General features: G+C 37.2%; 2 protein-coding genes across 12 annotated transcripts in view; one reads left to right on the top strand and one right to left on the bottom strand.

Annotated features, from left to right (window-relative positions):
- nav2 (neuron navigator 2) overlaps nucleotides 1-4,145 on the top strand; it is a 256,802-nt gene extending 252,657 nt beyond the window's left edge. For all 10 annotated transcript variants that reach the window (XM_023331792.1, XM_023331788.1, XM_023331790.1 and 7 more), the window contains one exon: nucleotides 370-4,145. In XM_023331792.1, coding sequence (XP_023187560.1) covers nucleotides 370-495 — 126 coding nt within the window. In that variant the 3' untranslated portion in view covers nucleotides 496-4,145. The remainder of the gene's footprint in view (nucleotides 1-369) is intronic.
- Nucleotides 4,146-4,512: 367 nt separating this feature from the next.
- dbx1 (developing brain homeobox 1) lies at nucleotides 4,513-9,751 on the bottom strand. Of its 2 annotated transcripts, none has more exons than XM_023332815.1 (4): nucleotides 9,390-9,751; nucleotides 9,198-9,299; nucleotides 6,083-6,285; nucleotides 4,513-5,101 (listed from the first exon to the last, which is right to left on the bottom strand). In XM_023332815.1, exons 1-4 carry the CDS (start codon nucleotides 9,688-9,690, stop codon nucleotides 4,808-4,810), a joined length of 900 nt encoding a protein of 299 aa, XP_023188583.1. In that variant the 5' UTR covers nucleotides 9,691-9,751; the 3' UTR covers nucleotides 4,513-4,807. The 2 variants fall into 2 exon arrangements, with proteins under 2 accessions (XP_023188583.1, XP_014327400.1); XM_014471914.2 differs by having other exon boundaries at nucleotides 9,198-9,302.
- Nucleotides 9,752-18,365: the final 8,614 nt, after the last annotated feature.

Consider the following 18,365-nt stretch of genomic DNA (forward strand, 5'->3'; position numbering starts at 1 on the left):
TTAATTTCTGCAAAAAACTTCTTTTAATCTCAGAAATTTTCTACAAAAAACATGGACATTTCTTAGTTAGAAAAGTTAATAATTTGCTAGAAAAAAATCTCAGAAATTTTCAGATTGAGAAATTTTCTAGAAAAACTGAGTTTTAAAATTCAAAAATTGTAAACTTTTTGACTTTTGAAACTCAGAAATGTCCAGGGTTTTTTTCTAAAAAGATTTCTGATTAATCTCATTCTTGAACTGCTGTTGGAGGCTCAAGAAAAAAATTAGCCAAAGGGCCACATGTGGCCCGCGGGCCACACTTTGGACACCTCTGAGTTAAAGCTTCTCATTTTTCTCGTTCTTCCAGCTGACTTTTGCTTCTATCGGCAGATGAATATGCTGATGCGCCTGAAGGAAGCGGCGACGTCATCGAGCCCGCAGAGCTACGACAGCGACTCCAACAGCAACAGTCACCATGACGACATCCTCGACTCATCGCTGGAGTCGACCTTATGACATCGCAGAAGCACAAAAGCTTGACTATTTCTACTCCGTTCTCACCGTGATGAGAACTTCCTGGCACAAAATGCAGCCACATTTATCTGGGTGCAGGTAACCCAAGTGTTTAAAAAAAAGACAAGGTTCTTCAGCACTGCCGTGATTTTTAAAATTTTTTCCTTCACCGCCGTGGCCCTTGGTTCCTCTGTCAGGAGTCTGACGTCTGCTTCAGCAGAAAGTAGAAGCACACAGCCTGTGCCTGTTGATGAGGCGTCCCTGTTACCATCATCATGAGTCAACAGCTTACTTTAACACCAGCCAAGTGATCGGCATCCTCCCCTGTGTTGTAGACCGGACCCGCCTGCAGGTGGCGATCCAACCCATGCTGTCTTGCACTGTGAGCCAGCGCAGCAACGATGAACAATCAGCTCGTCCTCTGCAGACCAAACCAGCCAAAGTGAATTTTCAGTTCAAAACACAACATTTCTTTCTGAAAATACACTGCAAAAAAGTTTATTTTTGGTTTAGCTTTTATTAATAAGACAAAACTAACTTTTCAGCAAGACAGAGGAGCTTATAGAATAATTATATAATTATTATAGAATAATTCCTGAATATTGATCAGTAGTTAATAATACGTCTTATTTTGTTTTATGATCTAATTGAACTATTACACAAGATGCATTCTTATAATCAAGCCTGATAAGTTTTTCTGAGTAACATTTGAATTTTTGTTACATTTGTCAACAGATTCCTATAGCCATTCCTTAAATGCAGATATTAGGAAAATATATTTGTAACAAATTGTATATTTTAGCTATTTGACAAGATCCTAATTTGACACAGATTTTTTAAAATATTTCTGTAATAAAGACAGGAAAAATGGAGCGGAAAATGTGACAGATTTACTCTAAAACTTGAATGAAAAATGTGAAAAATTTAGTTTTTTCATATTTTTGTATTTTTATTTGGGTTTCTACTGCTAATAAAAACAACCCAAACTCTTAAAAACCCACCCAGACTTTTTTAGACAACATTTTAATGTTTTTTTTTTTTTTTTTAGTGTCTGGAAAATGAACTGTTTTAAAAACTTCTGGAATGTAACGTCTCAAATCAGCAGGCACTGCTCGTTACCTAGCAACCCCAGCAGAACTCTAGCTTGTTATCTAGCAACCAAAGCTGAGATATATTTAAAACACATTTTATTTGTATAACAGTTTCTAAACACTTCTAAACACAAACAATTACAAGTAGAACTCTAAGTACATCAAACAAAAACATGAAAGAAGAACACTTAAATTAAAAATATGTTAAAAAATAAAACAGGACATACAGCATAAGCTGTAGAATGACTGCCGGAAAGAACAAGTGTTTTGTTGGAACCACTTTCTGCATTCTTATTGGTTGTGCAGGAGGTTCTACTTCTGCTTTTCAAAGATCTGCAGACTAAAATCTCAATATTTACAATTGATTTTGTGGCAAAAATGTATCAAACATGTTTTGTGTCGCCTATAGACCGAACCTAATCTGTTCAAGGAAGCATCAGAGGTGACTATGAAGCTGAAATTCACTTTGGAGGGATTTGTCCTTTAAATGGCTGGCTGAGATGATCTGTGTCCTGATTTCTTCTCTAATTCATCGCTTCTTTCTTTGAGCCTTCTGATCTCTCTTCGCACATTTGGCCCATGCAGGCTTTAGTAGCACAAATCTCCTTTTGGTGCTGGACAGAGTTCCAACAAACAATGCCTTACTCTTTGCTACCAGATTACGTGCATTAGCTGATTTTTATTTTTTTTTGTCTGAATGGCTGTAAAACGTAACAGGGCTCCAAAAGTCGTCCTCTCCTCGAGCGGCTGCAGTTCTCGAGGAGTGCCGTCGACCTCTCATATCAATCACCGTTGCCGTGGGAACGTTGAATAGATGCGAATCAGAAGCAGTACTTTTGAATTAAAGATCTATTTTTTGTTTGTTGCTCTTTTTGCATGAGTGATCTGACAAGATTGTAAATATGAACTGCAAGAAAGAAAAATATTTCAGTGTGTTTTGGTGCTTAAAATCAGAACCTGTTGGTGACTGAGGCAAGTCAAAGACTTGATTTTATACCTCATCTCCCATCTTTTAACTGTTTTTTTTTTTTCATTGTTTTGTTCTGGTTATGAACAAAACTCAGACATGTTGAACTAGTTTTAAAGCTGCTTTGTTTATATGAAAATATACGTAAGAGGTTATTAATATAAAAGGTACGTGTGAAAAATGAGTAAAAATGGTTTGGCATGTTTATAACTTTAAAACCTTCTCTTTTCTCCCTTAAACCTCCAAGCCTGCCTTCAAAAGGCTTAAAGCCAGAGAATTAAAGTCCATCGTTTCAATATTTTACTCACTGATCCTATGCAACATTTAATCCAGAAATGAAAACTGAACATATGTTTGTTCCCCAGTTTGAAGATGTTTTGCATGACACCAGCTTTGTGGCCAGCGTTCTACGGCAGCGTATTATGACCATAGTAGATAAAAAAGGAGCAAGTTTCTGCCAGACAAAAACTCAGAAATTTTCTGAGAAATTTTCTAGAAAAAATTGGGAATTTTCTGAGATTGAAAAATCAAAAATTCACAAAACAATCTCTGAAATTTTTCAATCTCTGAAATTTCCTAGACAAAATTTAGCAAGTTTCAAGTTGAATAGTTGCAAGAAAAGGAAAAACTAATGAATTTTGAAATTAATCTCAGAAAATTTCAAAAGATTGTGAGAAAGAAAAATTGAGGTTGCTGTCAGAAGTAGCAGATTTTTGACTTTTTGAGCTCAAAAATTTCTCTGCAAATTTCTCAGTTTCAAGTCTATAATTTGCAACAACAAAAAAATAAAATACAAAGTTGAGACTAAGCTCAGAAAATTTAAAGCAAAACCTTGAAAGTATAAAGTGAAACATTTGTAATAAAAATCTACATTTTTTAGAAAAGTTTTTCTAAACTTTTGGAGCTCAAAAATTTTCTTGCAAGTCTGAGTTTCATGTAAAAAATAGATAAGAAAAACTCAAATTTGGAAATTAATTTCAGAAATTTTTATAGAAAAAAAATGTTTTGGTTTCAAGTCAAGCATTTCCAAGTAAATGAAATGTTTTAAGTCTAAAGAATTGTATAGAAAAAAATCCTTATTATGGAAATTTTCAGGGATTAATCTCAACTTTTAAATTTTTTTGGCAGAAATTAGCTTTTTCTATATACAGTGGCCCTGATACTCCATCGTAGTTCTCATTGTCTTTGTGTTTCCCGGTTGCTTTAGTTTTAATCCTGCTGCTCTTGTTGCAAGCACAAAAAGTTCTGCAAGTCCGTGCAAAGCCAGCTCTGTTAGGTGTGAATGTCTGAAGCCTTTGACTGGTCCATCATTTTATTACTCACAAACTTAATGAATGTTTAGATTTCATAGCCGTGTACATTTTTTATATGTAAGATAACTTTGTAAATAGCTGTTAATCTTGCAGCATTTTGATGACTTTTTTAGCCGATTTGGTATAATACTTGAAAATTGGTATTTTGTGTACAGTCTCTTTGTGTCAGAGCAGATCGATGCAGTTTGTCATCACTTGTTTGTCCAGGACTCAGAGAATTGAATCTGATATCACTGTACTAGTCTTAAGTTATTGTGATTCAATAAATTTATTAATTTATAACTGAATTGTGTCCATTTGTATTTACAGTCCTGATCTCGCCACGATTCACAACATTGTTGTTGTTTTTTTGTCATGTAATATGATCTTGAACAATTATAAAATAATACAGACCAACCCTAGATTAAAAGAGCAAAGACTAAAACAGATTAACTACTGTTAATCTGTTTACATACTTTAGATCAACAATTGTTTCACTTTGCTATTCTATTAAAATTATTTGGATCCAAACTCATTAAAACGTTTTTAATATATTCCTTCCTGCTCAGATAAAACAAACATTTAGCCTTGAATCATTTGCAGTTTTATTTGGTGTTTGTACAAAAGTGGTGAAATAAAACATATATACAAGACATAATACAACATACTTAAACAAATTTATATAAATTATTAACGAAATAGCTACATTTTCTCAATAAACAACTCTATTCAGTATCGGGATGAAAGTAACTCAATATTCTTGGCATAAAACTTCCATACAAATTGTACAAAATACTGTACAGTTGAACAAAGCTGTGCAAAAACAGCAAACGCTCTCAGAAGCAGAACCTGTCCAGTGCGCATAATGCAACAAAACAGAGAAACATGTAATGAGTTGTTACAAATCGGTTCACAGTCACATAAAAACAACTCGCTAATTATAAGTTGACACAAAAAAAAATAAATTAAGAAACCGTTATTTCTTCGTCGTCTGACTCTGAGAAGTCTGAGTGTTTACTGGACATGGAGGGCGAGGAAATGCTGCATCCTGCCGCGCTCATTCTCTCTCTTCTAAACTCCTCGTCCTCCTCTTCTTCCTCTTCGTCCTCAGCGGAGGATTTCTTCCCCACGTCGCTGAGGTCCGGGTGGGGGTTGGATTTGGTGGGAAGGGTCTGCTCTCGGCAGCCGCCGGACGACAGCAGCTCCCGTTCTTTGGAGTTCCTCCACTTCATCCGGCGGTTCTGGAACCAGATTTTCACCTAACGGGGCAAAAAGAGGATGGTGAGCAAAGAAAAGGAAAAAAGAAAGATGGAAATAGCTATGTTTAATGACGACAACTTATTAGCGCTCAGAAAGTTTCTAGAGAAAAATGGAAGATTTCTGCGTTCCAAAAGTTTAAAATTTGCAAGAAAAAAACTTAAATTTTTAGATTAATTGCAGAAAATTTCTGGGAAAAACTTTGACATTTCTGATCTCCAAAATATGAAATTTTGTGGAAAAAAAAACAACAACTCAGAAATCTTTTAGATTAATCTCAAAATTTCATTTTTTCTTGCAAATTATTTAATAAACTTTTCTCAATTGGAAAAAATATAAAATTTGAGTTAAAAAACTAGACAATTTTTTTTATTTGTTCATTAAGTTGACAATTTTCATTTTTTAGGTTTCCAATATCTCCAAGTTCTTTCTAGAAACTTTCTGAGCTTAAGATAAAAAATTCTGAATTTTCCTCACAAACGTTTGACAAATTTTTTAAGGAAATTTTTTGTCCGTTTTTTGGGGAGGAAATTTACTCCTTTTTCTATCTGCACTGGCCCTAATAAGTCGTTGTAGCTTTTCCATTTCAAATATGCACAAATGTTTGTCCATATTCTCCTAATATTGAAAAAACACCATTTTAAATAAGATTAAATAAGAAACACAAGTAAAGTCCCACCTGAATAAGTTTGTTCACACTTAAAGTTGTTAAAAACATGCTGCCCCATCCTCCTCCTACCACTTCCTGTCTTCTTTGTCATTTCCTACAGCAGTAACATCCGGTTGTTGAACATGTGACTTGAGTGATGCAAAAACAAGTGTTTCCATTGCAGTTTTCTGAAATGCACTAATTTCGATATGCCAGAAAGACTTTAGTTTTATCTAAATTTGTGTAAGCATAATTCCAATTCACGCATTTCTATTGTCAATGGAAGCGTACCTAGCACAAGTTGCACACAGTTTTTCTACAGATGTAGTTTTACCTGCGAGTCTTTAAGGCCCAGTTTGGACGCCAGTTTCTTCCTGTCGGGTTTGCTGATGTATTTCTGTTTCTGGAACATTTTCTCCAGAGCTTTGCGCTGAACGTCGGAGAACACGGCCCTCCTCAGCATTCCTCTGCGGGGTTTTCCTCTGGCGGCCAGGGGCCACGAAAATGTCCCTGGGATGGGAACAACGGAGGATGTTGCTGCAAAACAAAAACGAATAAAAAGAAATTTACAATTTCTTTCAAGAAGTTCGTCTCTAAAACCACAGAAACTCTTAAAATTTCTCATAACTTCATGAAATCTCACAATACAATCAATACTCATGAATAAATGTGAGTTTAACTGGAATTACAAGTTTATCACATGTAAACATCCAAAGTATTACTTTGATATTAGCTGAATAGATTAATGGTTCCATTTGTGTTTATTTATTCCTTCTGCTTGCATCTAACATCTGAACGTATGTATGAGCACCAATCACTGAATCTATGGTCAGACATTATTCACCGAAATGCAAAAACAAATGAGTGACAGAAATTAGCCAACTCCACTGTTTATTGATGGCATTAATTTTCTAAAAAAAAAAAAAAAAAGTGTTGACAGATTTAGGAGAATGTAGATCTACACAAGACGATTAGGGCCACTTAAGTATTTTTCAAACTTTTGTTTCCTCATAATTCTGACTTCAATATTAATATTGAAGTCAGAGAAAAAAGTCAGAATTTGGTGGGGGGGGAAAAGAATCAGATTTCAGAAAAAAAAAGTCAGAACTGTGAGTTTAAAGTCCGCATTCTGAGAAAAAAGTCCAAATTCTTTCTTTTTTTTTTTAAGCACTAATCTTCTTCCATAGAGGCTCATAGATGCCAGATTTCACTCAAAAATGCCACAATCCATTGAATATTTATACATACTTTCATTTAAGTAATTGTATTAAATACATAAAATAATACAGTAAATATATTAAAAACGTGTCAAATTGATTATAGCCTGACTTCAGTGTGTTATTTCAGTGTTAATTTAATAAGTTCATAATTTATGCTCTGCTAAAACATTTAAAAAAATTAAACTCTGAGTCATGAAATAGACCCAACAGCTGACAGCAACAACTGAACCAACTGAGTTAAACAAATGAAACATCATAAGCTATTTACATATAATGAATAAAATATGTAATGTTTGCATTGAATTATTCATAACTGCTTTATTATGCAAATAAACATTTAAACGCTTGGACTTTTGAAATGTTTGTCCACATATGAATCAAAACGACGCCTCAGTTTTCAGGGATTTTTTTGGGGTTCTGCGTTTTGAGTGAAATGGCACGAGGTGACTAATTAGCACATTGGTCGGTCCTCGAGCGCATTGGTATGTTAAAGAGGCAGCACACCTTTAAAGGAGCCCTGCGAGGGCGGATAGAGGAGTTAATAAACCGTGAACGGTAATTGTGTAGTAATGAACTAACGCAGAAAAGACTGTGGACAGGCGGTGAAGGCCATATATTATCGCAACAAAAGGAGATTTACACTTTCAAACTAAACACAACTGCATACCAGAATACTGATGCCCGGCGGGGGGGAAGTGAGGAGTGCGGAGGAACGGGGAATGGTGCGTTTTTTTCTTCTTCTTCTTGTCCTCAAATCATTTTCATTAAATGAACACGAAAAGCTTTTCAGGACGCTGGAGTTGTTTTGTTGAGGCACTGAGCTGAGCCCATGAAAAGACTCCTTCTCCATTATGATTAGTCTGAATGAAAGCGACTTTATAGACTTTTCTAAGGGATTATTCTTTATCTCAACTCGTTCGCTGGCCCGGATAGAGAATACAGGAACGTTTAGGGCGAACTATGCGGGGTGTAGACAGGGAGGAGTTGCGAAGTTGGACGATTTTTTTGGGGTGAAATTTGCTTTACGGACGCGGTAGCGTCAGGAACAACAACCCTCTATGTGGTCTTGTGAGAATATTGAAAACGCTCAATAGCGCCTAATAGGGAAATTAGTGCATGACTGGTTGGCCCGCCTGGTAAAAGTCACTCTCCGGGGTGTGTGGGTGGTTCGACCGGTGGGAGCTGACCGAATTGGTCACGGTGCAGCCGGGCTTTGTTGCCACAGGGCCGCTGTGGGAAAACGCAGGCCCGGAGAAATGCCAAGAACGCCCCCCAATGGGAAGCAGGGGGACCATAACCCGCCACCCCGCCTCAAATTTAGAGCGTGACGATTTGGGATAATTGGTTAATTAGGGGGTGGGTGGGTATTCCCTGACAGGGTTCAGAGCCGGCGGTCCCCATTAATGAGACAGTGATTTCTTCTTTTCTGGCTATTTGCCCCCTTTTCTTCTCACATTTTTGTTAAAATATATGACAGGGGTGACAGCAGTTCAGGTTTAAATGCAATTAGTGCAGTGTCCTCATTACAAATGTTAGCAAAACTTTGTAGAGATTCCCCATTCATAAAAACACAATTGCATTAAACAAGAAACACAATTAAAATCACACCTGAATAAGTTTTTTCACTTTATAAGTCATTATAAGCATCATTCTTCTACTTCCTGTCTTCTCCGTTTCCGTCAGTAGTAACATCCGGTTTTTGTGTGATGTGGAAAAAAGTGTTTCCATGGCAGCTTTGCGAAATACATTTTACATCGGCATTTTAGATGAAAAAAATAAGTTAATTTCCACCAGACACTCAGAAATGTTTAGATTAATCTCAAAATGCAACTTTCTGGAATCCTAATTCCAGAAAGTTGCAAATTTACAATAAAAAACTGAGAGATGTTCTAGAGAAAACGTGAACATTTCTGAGTTTAAAAAGTCAAAAAGTGTTCTACTTTTGAGAATTTTATGAGTCTCAACAGTGGAAAATGTCTGACTTTTGAAACTGAAATTTCCACGTTTTTTTCTAGAAAATATGACACAATTTTGAGTTTTTTGGCGGAAGTTACTCATTTTTCCTATCTACAATGGCCCTAAATCACCCTAATTGCCCAAAAACCACATTATGCTAGCTCAAAAACTTTATTTAATCAAGTTTTCCAAATTGGGGCATTTTCCTTACGCAATTTTATTTTCGTAACTCCAACTTGCGCGACTATATGATCAACGTAAACGCATGCCTACCTGGTAAATATGGCGTCCTAAATATGGGGTGGAAGGTTCCGTCAAAGCAGGGGACTGGGAAGGTCTTGGAGTGGAGACTGTGGATTGCTGGAGGTGAGGATGCTGCTGAGGAAACGTGACGTGTTAGAAAATTATTTCTGCGTCAAATAAAAAAGCCACCAGTTCAAATTTATGCGCTGTCTTTCTACTCACCTGTCTTTGGTGACGGAGCCAGGATCGCGCTCACTCCAAACTTGAGGAAACTTGGATCCTTTGAGGTTTTGGGCGAGCAGGAGTCGCGCGTCACCGCGGAGGCTCCGTTATAGGACGCGGCGGGCAAGGAGGCGCCGACCGGCGGGGCAGTTCGGGTTATGAAGGCCGTGGGTCGGCTTATCCGCAGCAGGTCCTCTACCAAGAAGCTGGAGTGAGCTGGGAAGGCGGACGGCAGAGCCGCGGCAGGTCGGTACAGCCCCGGGTAAAGAGCGGGAGGCGCTAGGACACTTGGGATCATCATAATCCCGGCGTTAGGGCGGAAAAATGTTTAAGTTTGGAATCAGAAATACTCCGTGAATCAGTCCTGCGAAGTGTTCTGGCTTCGTCACTCTAAGGAGAGGAGTTTTATAGCTGGCTGCTCCCCCTCAGCCCTCCTCTGGGAGCGGAGAGCCCCAACAATGGAGCGCAACAAAGTTCTCCACATGGGTCGCTTTCATGGCCGCTGATTGGCCACAGCGCGCAATTTATGATTGCATTAGTCTTCATAATCAAGCAATGGAGAAAGTAAAGCGCACAAAGGAGGGGCAGTCATCAATTCTCCATGTTGGCCACTTTCCTTTGAGTTTGTTTTGTTTGGCAAAGGCAAGCGAAGTAATGTATAAAACAAGATTGTGAATTATCCTTTTCTCTGCACGTTTTAAACATGAATAACTTTCACATAAAATGGTTACACTGCAAAAACAGAACATCTTACCAAGTATTGTTATAGTGCAAATATGTTAGTACACTGGGAATAAGACGAAACTAACTTAAAAGTAACTTTTCAGTTAAAGCAGATTGTTTAAGTGAATAATTTCTATATTGATGAAAAAAGTTCCAGTTGCAATGGAAGATTATTTCACTTATAACATGGAAAAAATGTCTTTGACTCAAAAAATTAGTTTGACCTTGTATGTAGAGTTAATTGTTCATTAAAATCAGACAGAAACAGAGTCTGGGGAAACACTGCAAAAACATCAAATTAAGTCCAAATATCTTAGTACTGTTAAATTAAACTCACAAGTAACTTTTCAGAAGGATATTGGAGCTTATTTTAAGTAAATTATTTACTTATACCATGAGACACTTTCTCACTAATCTACTTCTAAAATCAATATTAAACAAAGCTCCAGTTTCTTGTTGAAAAGTTTCTTTTAAGTTAATTTAGTGTTATTTTTATAGAGCACCAAAACTACTTGGTAAGATTTACTGTTTTTGCAGTGCGCAAAATACCCAAATAAACCCACCCGCCCCCGTTCCTGGCAACATCTCTCATGTAAATCAGCTTTAGGGTTTCATGGGATTCTCAACACTCAATCTGCCTCTCGTCATGGAATAATGTCTTAAACGGATTTCTGCTATCAAAACGCTTTAACAGATGTGTTAAATATCACTCATTTCGCGCGGCCGCGGCTCCGCAGCGCGCATGGAGAAGTGTGCGGGCCGGACCGTGGACTCATGATCCTGTTAACCATGAAGGAACTGTCACCCTCAGCTGCGGAGGAGGCGCCCCACGGAAAAAAAAAAAAAAAAAAGCACAGTGGTATTAAAAAAACAGAAAGAAAAGAGAAGATTTATTTCTAAAGACGGTTTTGTTCTGCTATTTTAACCAACTGAATAAAAGTGCATCTGTGATTTGATTTAAAATGCATTCATATGAGCGCACACTGAGACCCGCATATACAACTCCTATTAAAGCCGGTTAGTCGTGTTCCGTCAACTTTTCTCATAAAAAGTTATATATAAAAAAAAACTCGTTAAAGTTTAAGTAAACTAAATTAAACTTGGAAATATTTTTAATATTCCTAAAATAATCGATTATGTATTTTTTCTAGCTTAAAAAGTGATTATGACCCTAAAAGAAATCCCCCCCCCCCAAAAAAAACATTCTGCAATTATTATTATTTTTTGCTCGTTGAAATATTATTTTTGGCCCTAAATGTTTTGATAAGTTTGTGCTCTTATAGTTTAAAAGAAAAACAACCCAATATTTATTTTCATGTGAATAAATTCAATGAATCAGCAAATAAACAATTTTTTTTTTTTTTTTTTTTTTGCAAAACAAAAGAATAAATTTGACCCTAAAAAAAGGTTGGGCCACAAAAATGTATTCACTTTGTTTTTATTTATTTGCTTGTTGAAATATGTTTTCTATTATTTTTCTTTGGCCATAACTGTGTTAATAAATTTGCGCTCTTATCACATGTTTATTTGTATGTGAATAAATTCAATGAATGAGCAAATAAATATTCAGTTGTTTCCCGATGGCTGTTTTCCGATTGCCGCAAACGCATCACTTCAGTATAAATAACAATACATCAACATAATATGTAACTGACCGCAATCCGATAATTAAAAGGGAACGCCTCCGTGAAATGAGCCCTCAGAGTCAACGCTTATCAGAGGTGCGCCGATTTCTTTTCCCCTTTTTATGCGCGCAGTACGCACTTAGCGCGCAGTTGGCGCAGCGCAGCTACATCTTCAATGAGTAACGAGGCCTTCAAAGGTTTTTTATGAGCCCGTATTCCTTTACTTGGCAGGACGAAATCCGTCTTTTGTGAGCGGTAAGCAGATGGTTACCAGGAAGCAGGGGCTGCTCCGCCTGACCGAGACTAATTTCTACGAGCTTTGCAAGCTTGCCACGTCCCCCGCTTCTTTACCAGGCCGAGTAAAAAACAGCTGGCTGCGGATGAATTAAGGCCATTAAAAGCACATCTTTGGAATAAAACCTCCAACAGTAACTACAACCACCCCTCCCTTCAACGCTTATCACCTTTAAATGGTTATCATGCGTTTAAGTCTCTTTATCATCCAATTGGTATTAAGTTGCCATCTGGTGACTGATGCGCATCTGAATATTTGTTTTATTTTTTGCACTTTTTACCAATATGATCTGAAATATATTCACATTCATGTTAGAAAGTGAAATATGTCGCGTGATTTAACTATGTTTATTATTATTGGTGTTCCGCGTCATTTTGCGGGACACATGGCATGAATAATCAGGTGAGCCAAACATTGTACTCAAATAAAAGTCTAAGAAATTACTCAGGTAAGAGTAAAAAAGTGTTTGATAAAAAGTCTACTGGGTAACTGATCAAACTGTCAAGCATTTAATAGTTAAAAAATACACAATCAGACGGGACAACTTATGAAATTAAGAGGAATTTTGTGTGTTTTATGGACGAAAAATGGCAAAATATTTTTCTCCAAATCAGTTTCTTTCTATAAAAAAACGTGTAAAACTTTAACAAAAACTGCAGGTGTGTGTCTGTGTCTGGTGAATTCATGGTTAAAACATGTTTGTTTTTCATTCAGTGAAGTTAGAGCGTACAGAAAGTTTACTCAAGAGCAAAAAGTACAAAGTAGTAAGAAAATCTCCTAAAAGTAATTATTTTTCTAAAGTTACTCAAGTAAACATAATTGAGTAAATGCAACTAGTTACTACCGAACTCAACTCTGTTAATTATAAATGCATAGAAAGCGTCAAGAATACCTAGAAACATTTACGTCACTGAATATTCGCCCGTTTTCATTTTATTTTTCGTGTTTTCCCAACATCGTTTTACCAAACAGATGAACTTAACCATTGTTTTGCCTCCCTTTCTGCTTCCCTAAGTGAAAGGGGATTGAGTAAATATGTTATCCATGCATGAGAGGCTCTCAATGGGCCGTCGCTTTGTGCGGCGCGTCCGACAGGTGGTTGACTGTTTATTATTCCCTCATTATTTATCAATGACGTGGGCGCATCAAGGGAAGGAAACTCCCAGCTCTTTCACGTCAGGGGTGAACAGATTGTGCTGACTGGTCGCGGCGCCGGTCAGCAGTCCGTCAGTCCGAGATCCACCCAGAGCAGAGCCAAGGTTGCATAATTCACCAGCAGGGATCCTCCTTGGTTTCCTCTACATGTCATCATTTATAAATTCAGCTGTCAACACGTCTCGTTTTGTAGTGAGCTTATATGACAGCGTGTTCTGCTTGACAATCATATTAGTTAATTCCTTTTTTTTTTTTTACAAAATAATAAGGAATATTACTTTTTATGTTGGGTACTTATCTACCTTCTCTTTAAAACATTCATTTTGGACCATTTTTCTAAATTACGCTGGGTCCCTTAAAGCTAATTGTGTGCTGAACATTTTAACGGGCAATATGTATACAAAGAAGTGATTTAAATTAGGAAATAACTTTCATGTAACATTGTGATAAATCTTTTTTTATATTACATTTTAAAAAAATATTTGTGTTGTTCTTGTTAAGTTGGGATCAGAGACAGGGCCAGATTTAGAAGAGTGTGGGCCCTGGGCTGCGCTGGAGACTGCGTTGGTGCCCTGTTCACTGAAATAGTACTTTTAGTGCAAAAACACAAAATCTTATGTATTTTTGTGGAATTTCTACTGCAAATATATTATTAAGCTTGAAATAAGACAAAAAACTTACAAATACATTTTCAGCAACATACAGGAGTTTGTTTTAAGTACATAATTCCTTAAAATTGATCAAAAGTTACTAGTTCCATTACCAGATTATTTTACTTATGACATGACATTTTCCTCAGAATTTAAACTTTTTTCTCATAATGTTTTCTTTTAAAACCCCAGAATTCTGACTTTTGATCTCAGAAAATGAAAGTCAGAATAGTTCTGGTAAATTCTAAGGAAGAAGTCAGATTTGTTTTTGTTTGGTGTCCCTAACCCTCTTCTGTTGAAATCTGCTTTCATTTGATTGATTAAATCTTATTTAAGCATACAATGGTTACATATAAAACTTCATGTCGGGCCAGATTTGGCCCGCGGGCCTTGAGTTTAACACCAGTGCTCTAGGAACTAGACAAAAATACTTGGTAAGATTCTGTGTTTTTGCAGTGTATTGGAGCGTCGCGTCTCAGACTAAGCTGCAGCGAGTTCTTGCTCCTGCCATGTGCGGTTAACCAAACATCTATTTCATTGGACTCAGTTCGTGACCGGGCCTCACCTCAGCAGCGGCTCCCACTCGGGGCGTTTTGGCCGCTGCTTCACCTCGCCGCTCCAGGGCCCTGCAGCATCTGCCACAAAGCGGTGAAAAAGCTCCACCCGACACTGAGCGAATTAGTGATGCCATAAGATTCAGAAGGACAGTGACAAGCATTAAATCGATATTAACTTTGTATTAAACATGGGGGCCCTCCTTCATCCCCAAATGGACCGAAGCCACGTCAGTGCACAAAGCGCTCTGTATGAGCTCTGCGCTGCACCTGTTCCTTCTCGCTTTGGTCATGGGAGTTCAACTTCTTAGTTTCACCCCAGGCTCCTTTCTTGTCCGACTGAATTCTTTCAGTTCAGCTTTTGTTGCCGTTTTTGCGCCTCATCCTCACGCCTCCAGGTTTACAACTCATAAAAATCACATTACGGACACCGTGCATTTCACATTTCCAGGAACTTCTGAATCACCGGTTCCACTCTCGCCGCAGAGTTTTTGCTCCAGACGCTCACCTCCCCTTTAGGATGCTCATTTATTAGCAGTATGGATGTCGAGTGGTGTTCTAATCCTCTTATAGCACATGTTGGTACAGTTTGCATATCGTTTTCTAATCTTGGAGAAAGGCCACAACCTTTTCTATTCACAGTGAATCCCCATCCTCTTTCAGCACAGCCACAGCCTTAACATTAGCATAATCTGACAACCGATGCCATTGTCTATGACCTTGTATGCAAAGTTAATTGCTCATTAATACCAGACAAAAACAGAGGGGTGCAGAGGAAACAGTGGTCCTTTACACTGCAAAAACAAAAAATCTAAAGTATTTTTGGTCCAGTTTCTAATGCAAATATATTAGTACACTCAAAATTAGGCAAAACTACAAGTAGCTTTTCAGATAGACACAGGAGTTTGTTTTAAGTAAAGAATTCCTTAAAATTAATAAAGTTCTGGTTTCACTTATGACATCAGAAAATTTTTTGTTATAACTTAAATAGTCTGCCAGTGGAAGTAGAACTTTTTTTAAATCAATTTTAAGGAATTATTGACTTAAACAAGCTCTTATATCTATCTTAAAAATTACTTCGAATTAGTTTTGTCTTATTTCATGTGTAATGAGACATTTGCATAACAAACTAGGCAAAAATACTGTATAAAATGTTTTTATAGGCTTGAGACAATAAATAAATTAATCACACAATAGATTAAAACAAGCTCAATAATTTTCATTTGCACGATTTATAATTTTTATAGAAAATGGTTACAAACTGAGGCAAAATTATACAACCAAACACCTTTGAAAAGCAGAAGTGGCGCCTCCTGTATAAACAACAATAATGCAGCAAGTGGACAAGAGTTCTGTTAAATCAACAACAAAACTCTTGTCTTTTCCAGCAGCCATTGTACAGGGGTAAAATTAGCTGAAAAAACATCCTCAATGTAAAAACAGAAAATCTAACCAAGTATTTTCTTTGTCTTTCAATCAAAAGCCGGAAGAAAAAAGTCTCCAGTCTGGTTAGTTTTTCTCAACTAGACCATTTTTTGAAGAACAATTCCATTTACAGAGCCTCCATCACTCATTTTGTTATTTGTTGTTTTGTTTACTCATTTTGGATATTTATCTTGTCTTCCATTCACTAGAATTAAAAAAATATATATTGTGCTTTAAGAACAACACATTTTTGTGGTACAAATGGTACAAAAAAAAAAAAAAAGTAATTTATCGTCCAGAATTAATTTATTTTGATTGCAGTTAAATCCTTGTTTTAGATTGGAAAGGCAGGCATTAAACTTGATCTGAGATGGTCAGCTTATTTAGTGGATTCTGATTTCTAACAATAATACTTAAAATATCAAATCAGCTGTTGGAGTTGCTGCCATTTAACCAATCGCTCCAGGTTAAGCAATAATCTGGTACCCATATTTAAAAATTCCCTGTTCTTACCCCCTTACCCCCCCTAAGGGTTGCACACACTCCTTCAAAAGTATATGCAATTTGTCACAGTGGCTCAGTGTTAATCAATTGCAAATGTATTTCTCTGCTGGTCTAATCTCATCTCTACATTAGTTTCACGGATCTGGGGCGATTTGCCCCCGATCTTTTGCCCCCCGCCCCTCAGCACCTGGCAGTCTTTTTTTGATAGCGTCATGTAAACACTTACTGCTGCTGAGGACCCAAGCGCCGCTGCTCTGCACCGACATGACGGCCAGGCTGTGTGGTTGTCAACCCCGGTTTAGCTTAAGAGCCCTTTTGTGACATTTTGACCTGACCTGCAGAACCACAATATAGATATAGATGCCAATATCTATTGCTGATAAGACATAAGCAAACTTCAATGTTAAATAAAATATTGTTGTCTCCATCAGTGCACAAACTATTTGCACTTCAAATACAAAAACAAGTCATGCAGTGCAAAAATGCTTTAAAATTTATTTTAAAAGTACTAGCTCCACTTGTAGATTATTTCACTTATAACATGGGAAAAATTTCCTGTATTCGTGAGGGAGTTCAGAGGACAGTGGTCCTTTACACTGCAAAAACATAAAATCTTAAGTATTTATGGTCTAGTTTCTAGCTCAAATATCGTAGTACACTCAAAATAATACAAAACTAACTTACAAGTAACTTTTCAGCAAGATATAAGAGCATGATTTCAGTCAATACTTAATATTGATGAAAATTTGCTAGTTCAACTGGCAGATTATTTCACTTAAATATAAGAAAATGTCTTATCAATGACATAATCTGCCAATGAAATTAGTATTTTTTCATCAATATTAAGGAAATATTTACACACAACAAGCTTCTATACTTTGTTGAAAATTTACTTGCAAGTTAGTTTTTGTGTACTAAGGTATTTGCACTAGAAAGTAGACCAAAAAAAAAAGATCTGGTGTTTTTGGGGTGCGAGAGGTCCCGGGTTCAACTCCCGGACGAGCCCCCAATTTGTTATGGTCTGGCTGTAGAACCATAACTTAAAATTAGATTTATTTAACAAAAATGGTGGCTGGCTGGAGAAGTGAGGGCAAGGAGAGGAAGAAAGGGGAGAGAGTGACAAAAAGAGAGAGACAGTGGTGCATCTTAAGCTGGATCTCGGAGACACCGGCCAACTGCCTTCATTTCCAATCAGCACCAATTAGGAGTTCTGAAACAAAGATGTTACAGAGATCCAGAGGAAAGGTATTGGGCCGTAACACAGTGCATCGGTTGTTTTAGGCCATCTTATCACTTTAAATCCAAATGAGCCACCGTTGGCCACACGCTTCCCAAACTTAACATTTATACTCATACATGAAAATAACTGCAAACACAAATATACAATCGTACTGCTTTGAAAAGCAAAAGTGGAGCCTGCTGTACAACCAACAAGAATGCAGGACTAAGTGGTTTCTGGATTGTAAGTCAACAACAAAAATACTTGTCTTCTCCAGGAGCCCCTGTAAACCAAAAAAATAAAAAGAAAAAAGAAAACATGTTACCAAATGTGCTGGAGCTCTGCTTGGGTTACTAGATAATAGGCTGGGCTTCACTGGCGTTGCTAGGTAACTGTCAGTGTCTGCTGATTTGTGGCGTTACATTAAGGAAGTTTTTGAAACTCCTCAGTTTCCAGACACCAGAAAAAAATGGCCAAAAATGGCTGGATGCTGGGTTAGCTTGGGCTGTTTTTAGAAGCAGTAGAAACCAAAATGGAAGTACAAAAAATGTGCAAAATGTTAATTTTGCATAATATGTCCCCTTTATTTCTAGTTTAATTCATCTAATTCTTCACGTTAACGTTTAAGTTGTGCTTAAGGCAGTCGGAGTTCGCCGTCCTCCACGGCTGCAGCGCAGAGGAAGTGCGCAAGTATGTTTGGGAGGGCCAGCTGAAGAAGACAGTGGAGTAGAAGGTGGTGTGAATGGAGAAAGAAAAAGCTTGGGTGGAGGAGGGGATGCTTGACGGACTTCACTGCCTGTTGGCCCTGCAGCATTGATGCCGTGTT

The sequence above is a fragment of the Xiphophorus maculatus genome, chromosome 4 (assembly GCF_002775205.1).
Source record: "Xiphophorus maculatus strain JP 163 A chromosome 4, X_maculatus-5.0-male, whole genome shotgun sequence".
NCBI classification, from domain to species: Eukaryota; Metazoa; Chordata; class Actinopteri; order Cyprinodontiformes; family Poeciliidae; genus Xiphophorus; species Xiphophorus maculatus.

Excerpts from the sequence above, each read along its gene's own strand:
- dbx1 (XM_014471914.2), bottom strand. The coding sequence starts at position 9,690 with ATGATGATCCCAAGTGTCCTAGCGCCTCCCGCTCTTTACCCGGGGCTG. Across the intron at positions 9,303-9,389 it reads GGCTCCGTCACCAAAGACAG|CAGCATCCTCACCTCCAGCA; the intron begins GTGAGTAGAAAG and ends ACGTTTCCTCAG. Across the intron at positions 5,102-6,082 it reads TGGGCCTTAAAGACTCGCAG|GTGAAAATCTGGTTCCAGAA; the intron begins GTAAAACTACAT and ends TTGCCCCGTTAG.